At 41.1% G+C, this 12,521-nt stretch overlaps 1 protein-coding gene across 1 annotated transcript; it reads right to left on the bottom strand.

Annotated features, from left to right (window-relative positions):
* Positions 1–5,462: 5,462 nt before the first annotated feature.
* Positions 5,463–11,551, bottom strand: LOC142883772 (interferon-induced, double-stranded RNA-activated protein kinase-like). The gene is made up of 17 exons (XM_076018957.1): positions 11,308–11,551; positions 9,669–9,795; positions 9,427–9,581; positions 9,217–9,340; positions 9,001–9,077; positions 8,771–8,920; positions 8,531–8,663; positions 8,353–8,384; positions 8,222–8,264; positions 8,051–8,109; positions 7,827–7,955; positions 7,490–7,651; positions 7,136–7,334; positions 6,918–7,055; positions 6,707–6,821; positions 6,449–6,501; positions 5,463–6,309 (listed from the first exon to the last, which is right to left on the bottom strand). The coding sequence occupies exons 1-17, from the start codon at positions 11,412–11,414 to the stop codon at positions 6,175–6,177; spliced, it is 1,938 nt and encodes a 645-aa protein (XP_075875072.1). The 5' UTR covers positions 11,415–11,551; the 3' UTR covers positions 5,463–6,174.
* Between the last annotated feature and the right edge of the window lie 970 nt (positions 11,552–12,521).

Raw genomic sequence — 12,521 nt, 5'->3', positions numbered from 1 at the left:
AAACCCCCCAGGCAGCTGACTCGACTTAGATTTATTAAAGATTTACTACGGCGAGTCTTCGTGATGTCCTTGACCTTTGAGGATTTGAGGTTCGGCTGTCTGGGACGCGAGGGGGCCAGGAGTTGACGGACGACCTCCTGGCTTTTTTTTTTGCCAGTGACAGCGCTGGCAGGCTGTCAACAGAGAAAATGCGATATCATTTGTAGTAAATTATCAGCCCACACAATGTGACACAAGGCTGCGTATACATCAAGATGTTCTGACAAGCAGCCCCAGCTGCCAGAGGAAAACTGCACGTAGACCCGCCGCGCTTCTTCTACCCACATGTGACAGCAAAGCGGAAACAATTCACGCGGCTTAAATTGGTATGGCGTAAGAATCATGCAGATGAGGACACTCCTGAATATTGACAGGTATTTCGCACACTGGCTGAAACAAATCTGTTTGCCTGCGTGAATGTGATTGGCGAAAGTTAACAAAGTTACCTAACAATTTTTCTTCAGTTTTTTTTTTAAAAACACTTTCTACGGAAGCTTTCCACCTTGAGAGCCAAATGTTTAATGATTTAGGAACCTTTCCATCTGGTTTGCCAGGTTACACAATTTTCAAATTGGAAATCTCTGCATTAAAAAGGTTTACAAATTGTGACAATTAGACAATTCAAATTTTCTCCCCCATTTTTTCCCATTTCCAGGTGGAAATGTTCTTGTTTGGGGCCTTTTTCTCTGATCTGGTTGTCCTACACCAATGAAAGTTAGAGTTAAAATGCAGTCGTTGCATTGTAAACAACGTCTCACTGTGAGGAAAAAAGCAAAAGCCGCTTCTCCCCAACAACAGAGAACAAAGGATGTCTTCTGACGTGAGCATTGTATTCACGCTCTCTGAGAAACATCATCCCAGGAGTCAGTGGGGTGGGAACTTTAAGGTACGAATATAAAAAGTGAAAATGAATATTGTAATGTATGAGTGAATATTTGACAGGTGTGAAGATGAAGTTTGCCGATTCAGTCGCATCCAATATACGCTGCATTCATGGCACAGCAGTGGGGGGCTTCACACAGGAAATGAGTTTTATATAAGCCAGAGTACCAGAGCTCGGGTGTGGTGTGTTTTAAAAGAGATGAATCGATTGGATGCAAGCAAGTGTTTTTTTTTTCTTTATTGTTGTTTGGAGGGGAGGATGCACAGATTGAGCTTGATTGTTTTGCCTTTCAAAGGGAAAGTGAGAGCATAACTGTTTGTCCTCTACACAGTGTACTCTCCAGAAGGGAGAGAAACCCAGGGAGGGGAGACTCGCTCCCCGTGGTTTAACCTTCCAGTCGGTGAAGACCTCCATGCGAAATAAGGGTGAAAAGGTTAAAGATTCGAATCATATTCTACTCCGGACCCTGTATTTTTGCCAGGGTGTATTTCTTGGGAGAAACATCTCAATTTTTCTTATTTTTGCAAAATAAAAGGTCATATCAGGGTACAGCACAGCTGAGTTCCACCTTTAAACCGAAAACTTTCCCTGTAGAATGGAATTCTCGATTCCATCTCGATTTATTTCTTCCCAAAATAATCTAAACAAAATGGTTATATTGAAGAATTAAATGTGTACATTTCTTACAGATCACATTGTTTATCTCTGTTAGTTCTCTTTAGAAACTTCCAAACTCTCATATCTCAGAAATTATTAAAAGCGTTAAAGGACGGTGCGTGAATTCAGATTAAGTGACCCTACGACATCATTGCCATCAGAATCAAGACTGAAAGTTATGAAAAGCAAAAAAAGGATTAGAATCATTATGATTTCGTTTGGTTTTAACTAGGTTGTCTTTCTCTAAATAATATTAATCAGAAATGATGGTCCTCTAATGAAAAATGTTTCACTGTTTATACAAACCATCCATGGCCAGTGGAATGATCAGTCTGTCCTGATTGGCTCAGATGGAAACTGAGGCCTCCCCAAAGGTTGCTGGTGTTGTAAAGTTTCCATTGGTTGCTTAAACATGCTGTGCTTTTCCAGTGCGCCGACGCCAGACTGAACAGTGGCAGAATGTGCTGCTTTCGAAGCGGCAAGTCGGCAGTGAGAGCCAAGTCTGGCCGCTGGCAAGGCGCAGCGTGCGGTCATGCTCTAGTTCACCGGGGTTCACGAGAGGTTAAGTGGAAATTTAACAACAGAAATATATAGACACCCAGGAGGAAGATGGCAACATTGAATGAGAAGTTCCGCGCACATATAGTTTCCCCGCCTCTCCCTTTGCCGCAAAAGCCGACTTTTAAACACACAGAGTGAGAAGAACAAACTCGCAGTGCTGCATCTGAAACGAAGGTGGTGTTCGCAGTAATAGTTTTGTCCGACCCCTGGGACTTTGGGGAGACACTCCACCGCTGTGCTCCTGACTGGTGAGTCTATTTCACCCCCGGCAACACGGTCCAGGCCACTGACTGGAGTGCTGCTTCAGTGCCCACACTGCTCTCAGAGGAAGTGACCTCAATACATCCAATAAAGCTGCTCGCACAGGCGCGACAGCTGTGGAAGATTGGAACCATACCAGCTCTCTTATCTCAGATAGGCCCACTGTTAAACTGGGAACGGGAGGACTTGTTTTGGAGGTGTAAATGTCAAGGGAAGAAGTTTCTGCCGAGCGCCTCCGTCATATCCAGATAGCATCTGCAGAGACGGAGGGGAAAAATCTCAGCTCACTGCTGCAGCTATTGCTAAATACTGGGGAGGAGAATTAGCGTGTGGGAAAAGACACCAGAGCGGTAACCAAAATCTCGTAACACCTTTGCTGCACTTGAAAGTAATCCACTTTAATCCAGTACACTGATTGTATTGTGTGCTGATTTCGACATGGGAAGCGTTGTCCTAAATTTGTGCACTGCTTTTTCACACTTACCAGAAGCGACTTTGTTTTTCTACTGCCACTTCTGTCCTCCACTGTGTTTACTGACACATTTCAATACACGCAAGCCAAAGATAAACTGAAATGATCCTGCGTGGACACACTTTGCACACTTTTTCAATGGCATCTGCTTTATTTTTTTTTTCCCTCCACAACCTTGCAATCTCCAGGAAGTAGATTGCACCAGAGAGCTGGCCTCAGCAGTAAGAACGTCCAGCATGATTCCGAGGGCGTCACGCACAGTGAAAACTCAAACAGAGTGTGTGAGGGACTTCCAGCGCAGAATCACTGAGTGGTGACGCAATGTGCTGCTCATTTATCTGCTGTTTACGGTGGTCACTAAAGCTGTGTTGCTATGCTGACGACTAGACCACTGGAATTTTGCTGGAGTCAGGTCACCAGGGAAGAAGACTACAGTAGATGATGACTTTTTAAGAGATGGTACCCATGCTGTTGAAGCTGAGTTTGGAGCTGTTGTCATCCTGCTGTTGTATATCTACAAGGACACTCTTGTGCTGTTTGAATCATTGTCAGTCATAACAGAACAAAACAAAAACACCTACTCACTAACTTTATTTTCCAAACAACTCTCCAAATTGTACTGTTTTCATGCTAGGATTTAATTCTACCATTTAAAAGCAAAAAACAAAACACAATCAACATTTCTATTTATATTATTTCTATCTATTTCCCTGTACTCACTTCGATCCATTGATTTGTGTGACTACGGGGAACATTTACAGTCGTTGTGTGCTTGTAATGGGTTAAGCTACAAATGAACTGGCCTCTTTGAAACCAATGAAGTTGAAAATAGTAGGGAGTAATCACTTGCACTCAAAACAACCTAGCAACTCACTACTAAACAAAGTGAGGCTTTTGAAGCACCATAGACTCCGGTAAAAAGCTTACGTTTACGCTATCGCTGCTATGTACCAGCAACGACCACTTTATCTGGTACACCTTGCCAGTATGGTTTGGAATCGCCTTTGCCAAAAATAATTGCTGTAACTGATTAATGACAACGATTAAGCGAGGTGTTGAAAACATTCCCTGTATGTTTCAGCCAGCCTATATTGACATTAACATCATCACACAATAGACGTTTAAGATTTGTCATGTGAAAATATTACCGATATCAAATTGTTTTGCTTTCTTCATAGTAGCAAAAGAATCTGACCATGGAATTGTCCGTCTCCATCCAACCTTATTGTCTGCGTCGTCGTCATTGTTTTCTTCTAGGCTGGCAGTTCTAACTTGAGCATCCTTCATCCATTGTACTATCCATTTACTGCACTGCTCCTCGACACATGTCCAAACCATCAGTCTGGCATCTCTGGCTTTGACTCACGCCGTGTCCTTCTGATGTACTCATTCCTGATTCTATCCAATCTGTTCACTCCCAAAGACAACCTCAACATTTTAATCTCCGCTACCTCCAGTCTTTCCTTGAGGAAACACTATACACAATTCAAAGGCACCTTGCGCAGGTTCTCTATTGTCACTGTATTTGTACAGTGGCTGAACTGCTCCGCACAAAGGCCTTCCTGCCATAGTTCCCCGTGCCTTGACTGTGTCTTTGCAGACACAGAGCTAAATTGGACAGCTTTTGTAGAGTGGCGACTGTGTACGTGTTCAGCTGCAGCGGCTGATTTGTGTTGATTACCAGGTGCTGATGTGACTGTGCGCTCTGTGGCCAGGTGATTGTGTGGGACCCTGCGTCTTGGCACTTGTTACTGTTGTTTTCCACAGAGATGCTAATCATCAAGCATGCGCCTAAGGCATGATTAAATGTCACCCAGATCCCTTGGCTTTGGCCATCATTGTGAATAAATCTTCCTCACCCACAGGCTGTGAAACAGTCTGCAGTCACGGTCCGTGCTGCGTGATCCGCGCAGAGCCACAGTGCCGCCTACAGGTCATATTTGAAAGAAGCGATGCGGTCCGTCACGCTGGCCGTTCTTTGTTTTGTCATCATCATCAATGGACATCTTTCGAAATAAAGAAAAGGGGTAGCACTTATTCTTGCCCTCATTTTTTTTCATTTTAATCTCAGGAAATTTATATTTTTATTTTTTTACTCTAAGATTGTAAAAATAAATAAATAAATAAATAAATAAATAAATAAATAAATAAAAAGGGGGAAAAAGAGAGAGAGACATTTTAAGTGCAAGACTGCCCCCGTGTGGTGCACGTTTTGAGCATGTCTGATGTCTTGCAATCTTATCGAGCATTTCCATCAGCAACATCTGCAAAAAAAAAGTTACGATCTGTTTTCAACTGAACACAAAATATTAGGAATTCTATTTTGGCTGTTTATTGTAAATTTTATGAATATATGCTGTTGTCTTTTAAATACAAAAAAATATCTGATATAAAATATAAGGTTCAAGTACAAACTTACATGAAAAGGAATAACTTAATATAAAAATTATCTTCACAAATTAAAAAAAAAAAAATCTAAAACGTGTGCATGGTTATGCGCCATAAATCCTTAATATATTTAATATATAAATAATTTGTGACAGACAAATAATAGTCTGTCATGAATTTACAGACCTGAAGCACTCTCAGTCCAGTTGTAGACATGTATCCTTTATTCTTTACCTTCTTAAAGTGAACAGTACAATGACACTGTAGACACACTCACCCACTTTCATCCCAAACCACATGATGTTGACACCAGTTCTATGTTAAAATACAAGGCATGGTACTAGGTGAACAATTTTTTTTTCAGATTTAAAATGCACATTGATTGTTAACCCTTCTCTCATCGAACACACACTTCTCATGTGTGTGCAACAGTACATGCCAAAATCTCATCTCAAAAAACAAGTTCTAGAAGCATATCATGTATGTTCAGGAGCAATAGTTTTGTTTACCATAGTTTAAAAAAGAAACACCTGTAAACATGCAAACACCTTTCTGTTTGTTGCGATCAATTCTTGCACTGGTCGTATGCAAACTGTGATTCAGGTGACAGCATGACAACAGAGCAGAGCAGATTAGGGAGAGGAGCCCTCCTATTCAAACAGGGCCATGGTGCAAACTCCCAATGGTTGAGAAGGAAACGAAACCAAGCAAGCAAGACCTCATAACACCAGATTCCATTTGACAGAAAACACAAATGCTGGCACTGATATCCATCATTGCATCAATGCACCAACCCCAAAATCTGTTGTACATTTTACAACCTTAGTTCATAAAGTGTTATTTTTATAAGATCGGCTTATCACTAGTTGTGGTTTTGTTGGTCGTGATAGTATTTTCTGCGCAAAAAAAGAAATTATACAGTTCTAAGACAGATGTCTTCAATTTTAGGTAAAAGATTATCATAAAACTTTTCCAGGTTCTGCTTCACAACGCTTGCTTCAGGTCGGTCTTCTGGTTTCTCACTCAGCATTGACTTAATAATTTGGTCCTGCAACAAAAAAGAGAAAGGTGATATGTGCAGCATAAAAAAGGCATAACTTATATTTACTTATTATTTAAATTAAACACACAAGTATTCCCATTTAAGTAATGATACAATGTCAGGTGACAAGTAAAAGACTGTGTACCTCACTGGGGAATTTGCGTTCAAATTCAGAGGGAGTTTCCCTCCTTCTGACGTCTTTGAAAATCTATTAGTCATACAGTAAGGGCAGAAAAGACAAAAGCTTCAGCGTGAGACAAATCAACTTCAATCAAACTTGAAGCACATTGTTTAACAGTTTTTCTGTCTCTAGTCTTAGACTCTAGTCTAAATTCTTGCTTGTGCTGTATGTCACTTTGGAAACAAGCATCTGCTAAATAACTAAAGAATTGTAGATGGATACCCATAACACTTGCCTTGTACGTCTCACTTCTGGTAGATAGTTTCCAAAGAAGTTCAAAATATATCAAGCCCACAGCAAATATGTCCACTTTTCTGTCATATGCTGTCTCACATTCCTTTGAAATAGGAAGTAAAGCAAACATGTTAGAAGACACTTTGGAGCATTAGTAAACAGATAAATGTAGTGGCAGCCTCAGTGAGGGCCTTCTCACCTGCTCAGGAGCCATGTACAGTGCGGTTCCTAGCCCAACTGTTCTCTCCATGGGATCCTCTGTACCTTGACTGTCCTCAGTGACCAGACCAAAGTCTCCGATCTTTATTTTATCATTCCGAAACATGATGTTGGCAGGCTAAACAATGGGATAAGAATAAATTGATCAACTCTATGATTGATCAGGGTTGATCAATGATTTCACACTCTCTTGCTCACCTTCAGATCTCTGTGAATGAGATTTTTGGAGTGAAAGTACTCGACTCCACTGACTATTTGCTGAGCAAGAGTCAGACTATCCACTCTTCTCTTGGGGTCTTCGTCCTTGTTCCTGGCCTCTATCCAGCTTTGAAGTGTCGTGTCACACAATTCCATCTGAATATAGAGGTGTTTTTTTCCAGACAAACCCTCTGTTGAACTTGAATAAATAGGAAATAATTAATGTTGTGGAAAAAAATCTCTAAAGTCAAACCAATATGTGGATGCATCACAACAACTTCCCACGTGATCTGTAGATGATTGTCCGTCTGATGAACACAATAAAAATGATTCTCAGGATCATTTCAGACAAACCTTGCAGGAGTGGAGGAGACTTTATCTGTGTTTTGTGAACCACTGGAACTGCCAGCTCCGCTCTCCAACTCATACAGGTCATCCTCCAACCAACATGTGTAATAACGAACAATGTTGCAGTGGTCAAGCCCTGATAGGACCTCCACCTCTTTTTGAGCTTGTCTGTTTCAAAGAAAAAAGAAATTCACTTTAAAATCAGTAAAGGGAAAAATGTACGCATATATGTTGTTTAAATTATTGATCTAGTTTTACAAACCCCCAAAATAAGATGCAAGTAAATAATAAATCAAACAACAAAAGAAAACATCATCATTATCATCATCCACACTTTACTCACGCTTTCCATGTGACGATCTTGATGGCGAAGTACTTTTTATCTAGTACTTGTCTTGCCTTGAAAACACGACCAAAAGTTCCTTTTCCAAGGCGCTGAATCGCCTCAAATTCGGATTTAAACCTTTGCAGACTGAAATATAAATAAAACAAAGTCTGGCTTAACACATATCAAAATAATAAATTTGGCTGGTACATCTGTGCCCAGCAGAATCATTATTTCCATACCTTGAGGCAGTTTTTCTCTTGCCCTGACTGGCTTCAGCAACCTTGAAATTACGTGGATGCTAACAAAAAAGTGATTAATCAGTTTGAGTGAGTAAAAAAGTTAATGTTAATGTGTGCTAAAAAAAAAAAAAATGCATGGTGAAAATTAATAAAATAATTATCTACTTTTACCTCCATGCTATTTCTTCGCATATTCTGGAAATTTGCTGCAATCCTAAGAGCACACATTGAGCAAAAGCTTAGTTTATTGAATGATTAAATGACGAAAGGTGAAATATTATTGCACTGTGGGTGTGACCTACCTTACCCTGGACTTGCTGTCAGGACTTTGAATCTTCACAATGGAATGTTCGGGATAGAGAGGGTAATTTGCATTAAATAGGCCACATCATCCAAAATCCATCATGACAGGCCAAGTTAAACGTGACAGATGGATCATGACAAACCTTAAGTTTGGATATAATGTATTTCACAAAATACCTTGCTGCTCCAGTCTGAATGTCCACGAAGAGCAGACCAGGCCTGCTGAGCTGCATGCTGTTGGGCTTTCTTGACGCTCCCACCCTCACCGATAAAGCACTCTTTTTTATCTATCACTAACTTGTAAACAAAACTGTGCAGAAAGGCATTAGAAACATAGACATCATGTCAAACACAGACAGTTATTACAGCAATCTCTCAATAGTATCATTGCATCAAAGGTCAGTGATGGATACTGACTGAGGTTTGTGCGCTGGGCCGTCTCTGTGATCCAGGATGTAATCGCACTGGATCTTTTTGTCTTGACAGTAGCCATTGATGAGTCCAATGTAATTAATCCCCACCACACTTTCACCTGTCGCTGTGATGCTCAATTGGTTTGTGTTACCACTGGAACACACAAAAAAAATCTCTGAAAATCTTTTGATGACCAGGCATGAACCAGGCAGAGATAGAAAGTCGCTACTCACCTGATATCTGACACATTGGACTGACTGGATTCCTCAGGGCTCGGACCGCTGGGGAATCTCCTTCTCTCCTCTCCAGGCTTCAACACAGTTAGTTACAAGTGTTACTAAACTACTATTTTACCAACTACTACTTTAACAACTACTGAGTGGCAATGACGCTTTTCATTACAAAAAGCGCCTTGATAAAACTTGTCATGGTGTGGTATTATCACATACCTCAGACATTTCACTGCCATGCACCTCAAGATACACAAGTTTGGCTGCCGCCTCCTTGGCTTCTTTTTTATTTCTTCCTGTTCCCTCTGGATACTCCTTACCACCAACCAAAAAGTGACGGTGCCTGTTGAAATGTAGATCTTATTGAATGTATCTGTATTGACAAGTAAGCCAATTTGAGTGAAATGGGGAAACGGCACAGAGACTTACTGCAGAGCATCACCTGGTCCCCGAACTGGTGACTCAACAACCTTCACTATTAACCTGTTCTCATTACCATACTCATTTAACCAAGAAACATAGTCAACCTGGGTGATTCTTTTTGACTGAGCAGGTGACGGGGGAGCTTCTGCTGTATGAGTAGCCTGTCAAGATGGAAAACAGAATGGGTAACATTTCTCACATGCTGTGGAATTCTGGATTTTTGATGCATAGTGATAACTTGATCATACAGAGTCCCGAGGTTCCTGCATCAAGGCGTCCAGGGCATTTTTGGCAGCTTTTTGTCTGGCCTCCTTCTTATTTCTGCCTTCTCCTGGAGGATATGCTGTGCCATTCAGGAATGCTCCGACAGAAAATCTAAGAGACAATTATTTACTTTCATAAACATGATACCAACATATTGTTTGATATTGCTTCAGACAACATTACAACTATTTTATTAACCCCCATCCCCAGTCACCGCTGGCAGAAATAGGAATCTTGCTCACTTATCTCAAAGCAAAGCAGATTTTGAAGAAGAAGAAGAAGAAGAAGAAGACGACCTTTATTGATCCCACAGTGGAGAATTTTGCATAATTACTGCAGCAAAAACTGTATAGTGCAAAGACTGAGATTTATATAATTTTTTTAATATAGATTTTTTTTTTTTTTTTAAATGAGTTCTACGTGCTGGCGTAAAAGTTTTACGCCAGCACGTAAGATTTATAAGCGCTCACTTAAAAGTTTTATGCGAGCACGCAAATATCTTCTACGTGAATAGATAGATAGATAGATAGATAGATAGATAGATAGATAGATAGATAGATAGAGTTGTGGTATGTGACGTCGTCGCCAGTCATTGACAGATCCCGTAGCCGGACAGATTATATACTTCAAACAAACTTGTCCCGTCAGGTGGCAGCAGTGGTGGATTTCACCACCAATAACGAAATATACCCGACAGTATATGTATCAGATGTACTTCATTATATGTTTACGTGCTCGGGTAAAACGCATAATATTATTATTATTATGATTATTATTATTATTATTATTATTATTATTATTATTAATAATAATAATAATAATAATAATAATAATAATAATAATAATAATCATAATAATAATAATAATAAAATAAAAAGTAAAATATAATGACAGCTTTGTAAATAGCTATTTGGATGTTCCCGCTACAACTCGCTCTGGACTGCCACTGCCACTCCCTCAAGGTGCCTACACACTGAACGCGTTTTTGACGCGGTCTGACGCGCGGTATGGCGCAAGTAGGCGCCATCAGGCTCAGACCTGGCGTCAACGCCCTGTCACGACACCTCGGCACATGCGACGTCATCGTTCCACTACAGCCAAAAGTGATCAACAACTAAGAACACTGGCCACCGCCGGACTCTTGAATTCTGTAGAACTTCATCATGCGATCTCAGCGCGATGACGTCAGCAGACACGCAGCGGTGAAAGCGAAGGGGGTGCAGCTTGCCTGCGGGGGTGACACCCCGCTGGGTTTGGTGCGTGGACACGGAATTCAATATTGCCGATTGCTTCCGCGACGTCCCGCGTCCAAAAACATGGTGTCATCCCGCTAATTTTAGTGGAACATAGGCTATACAGAAAAAAGCGAGTCCATTGATTTCGCCATAACCGTAACAACTCGCAGAGTTTTGCCCAAGAGAGTCTCTCCCACAAGAGAGTCTGGCCGAAGTCGCTTAATGCTAGCTCTATTCAACAACGTTGCTTAATAGCTTGAAAAACGTTTTCGTTTTTTTCTGACCTTGGGTCATCGGAGCTTAAATACAATGTTGTTGTTGTTTTAAAATACAGGTGAATAATTAACCAATCAATAGATCTGACACATGGATGTAAACATCTACTTACGTTTTGATGTGATCTGGACCAGCAGATGCAATATCCTCATATTTTACTTCTCCTCCGATACTCTGTGCATACTCCTGTAACGCCCCGATATGGTTTATCGAATCCATTGCAGTAAGCCCGCGGGCGGACGCCACACAACTAAACCAACAATTAAAAATAAAGAAAACAAACAAACGAACCCTATTCAACCGAGCTCTATCGCCTCTCTGCCTCCATGTCTTCGGAGTTCGGACGTACAGCCCCAATAGCTTCCGAGTTGCCAGTCGTTTTTTTTTTTAATAGGTTTCGTTTTCCTCGCTACGACGCCACATGTTTGGCACCAAGTCAAATTCACAGAGACGTCACTAATACGGCTTGTACACCACTCAACCAGAAAAAGACTCTTAACTAATAACTTAACTATTTAACTATTGTTTGATAAGTTTGATAAGTTCTGGCAGTCGCTGCGTAACGTTCGTTCCTCGTCGAGACCATACTTACCTTTGTTTTGTTTTGTTTTTTAACCTAAAAACAAAGGTAAGTCACGGCTAGCCCAAAGAGTAAAACACACGTCTCCCCAAAGTCTACAGGGGGCAGTGGAAATGAAATAACTGAGCAGGGGCGGAAGGAAACAGGGAGACGACATCCCTGGGGTTTTCAGCAGCAGCAGAATATTTCTTTCTTTATATTCAAAATTTGATTTGTGGTCTTTGATAACTTCAAGTACCATGAAAGCCACTACATTGTTTTAGTCTCTGAAAGGCAAGGAAATACTGACAATGTGAAACAGCCACTGAGGAGAAAATAAGAATAACTGTGTTCATTCATTCATTCATCTTCTATACTCGCTTATTCCTATTCAGGGTCATGGGGGTCTGCTGGAGCCTATCCCAGCAGTCTTAGGGCGAAGGCAGGGTGACACCATGGACAAGTCGCCAGTTCAGCGCAGGGCCACATAGAAAAAGACAACCATTCACACTTATATGCAAACCTACGGACAATTTAGAGCGTTCAATTGACCTCACATGCATGTTTTTGGACTGTGGGAGCAAGCCGGAGAACCCGGAGAGAACCCACGCATGCAAACTCCACACAGAAAGGTTTCCAGGCCCGGGCCCCAGAATCGAACCCACAACCTTCTTGCTGTGAGGCAGCAGCGCTAACCACTGCACCACCGTGTCGCCCACATAACTGTGTTTATAAACCCAAATTATTTTCTATGACATAAAAAGCAG

Source organism: Nelusetta ayraudi, unplaced genomic scaffold (genome assembly GCF_046127955.1).
Source record: "Nelusetta ayraudi isolate G7.1 ecotype Tasmania unplaced genomic scaffold, CSIRO-AGI_Nayr_v1 ptg000008l, whole genome shotgun sequence".
In the NCBI taxonomy this organism is placed as follows: domain Eukaryota; kingdom Metazoa; phylum Chordata; class Actinopteri; order Tetraodontiformes; family Monacanthidae; genus Nelusetta; species Nelusetta ayraudi.
This window is presented reverse-complemented; position numbering and strand designations above follow the sequence as displayed.

What these genes read in the sequence shown, in the direction of transcription:
- LOC142883772 (XM_076018957.1), bottom strand. Translation starts at nt 11,414, where the DNA reads ATGGATTCGATAAACCATATCGGGGCGTTACAGGAGTATGCACAGAGT. An exon ending in GGCCCAGCGCACAAACCTCA is followed by an intron (nt 8,664 to 8,770) that starts GTCAGTATCCAT and finishes CTTTCTGCACAG; the next exon opens with TTTTGTTTACAAGTTAGTGA. An exon ending in AAGATCGTCACATGGAAAGC is followed by an intron (nt 7,652 to 7,826) that starts GTGAGTAAAGTG and finishes TCTTTGAAACAG; the next exon opens with ACAAGCTCAAAAAGAGGTGG.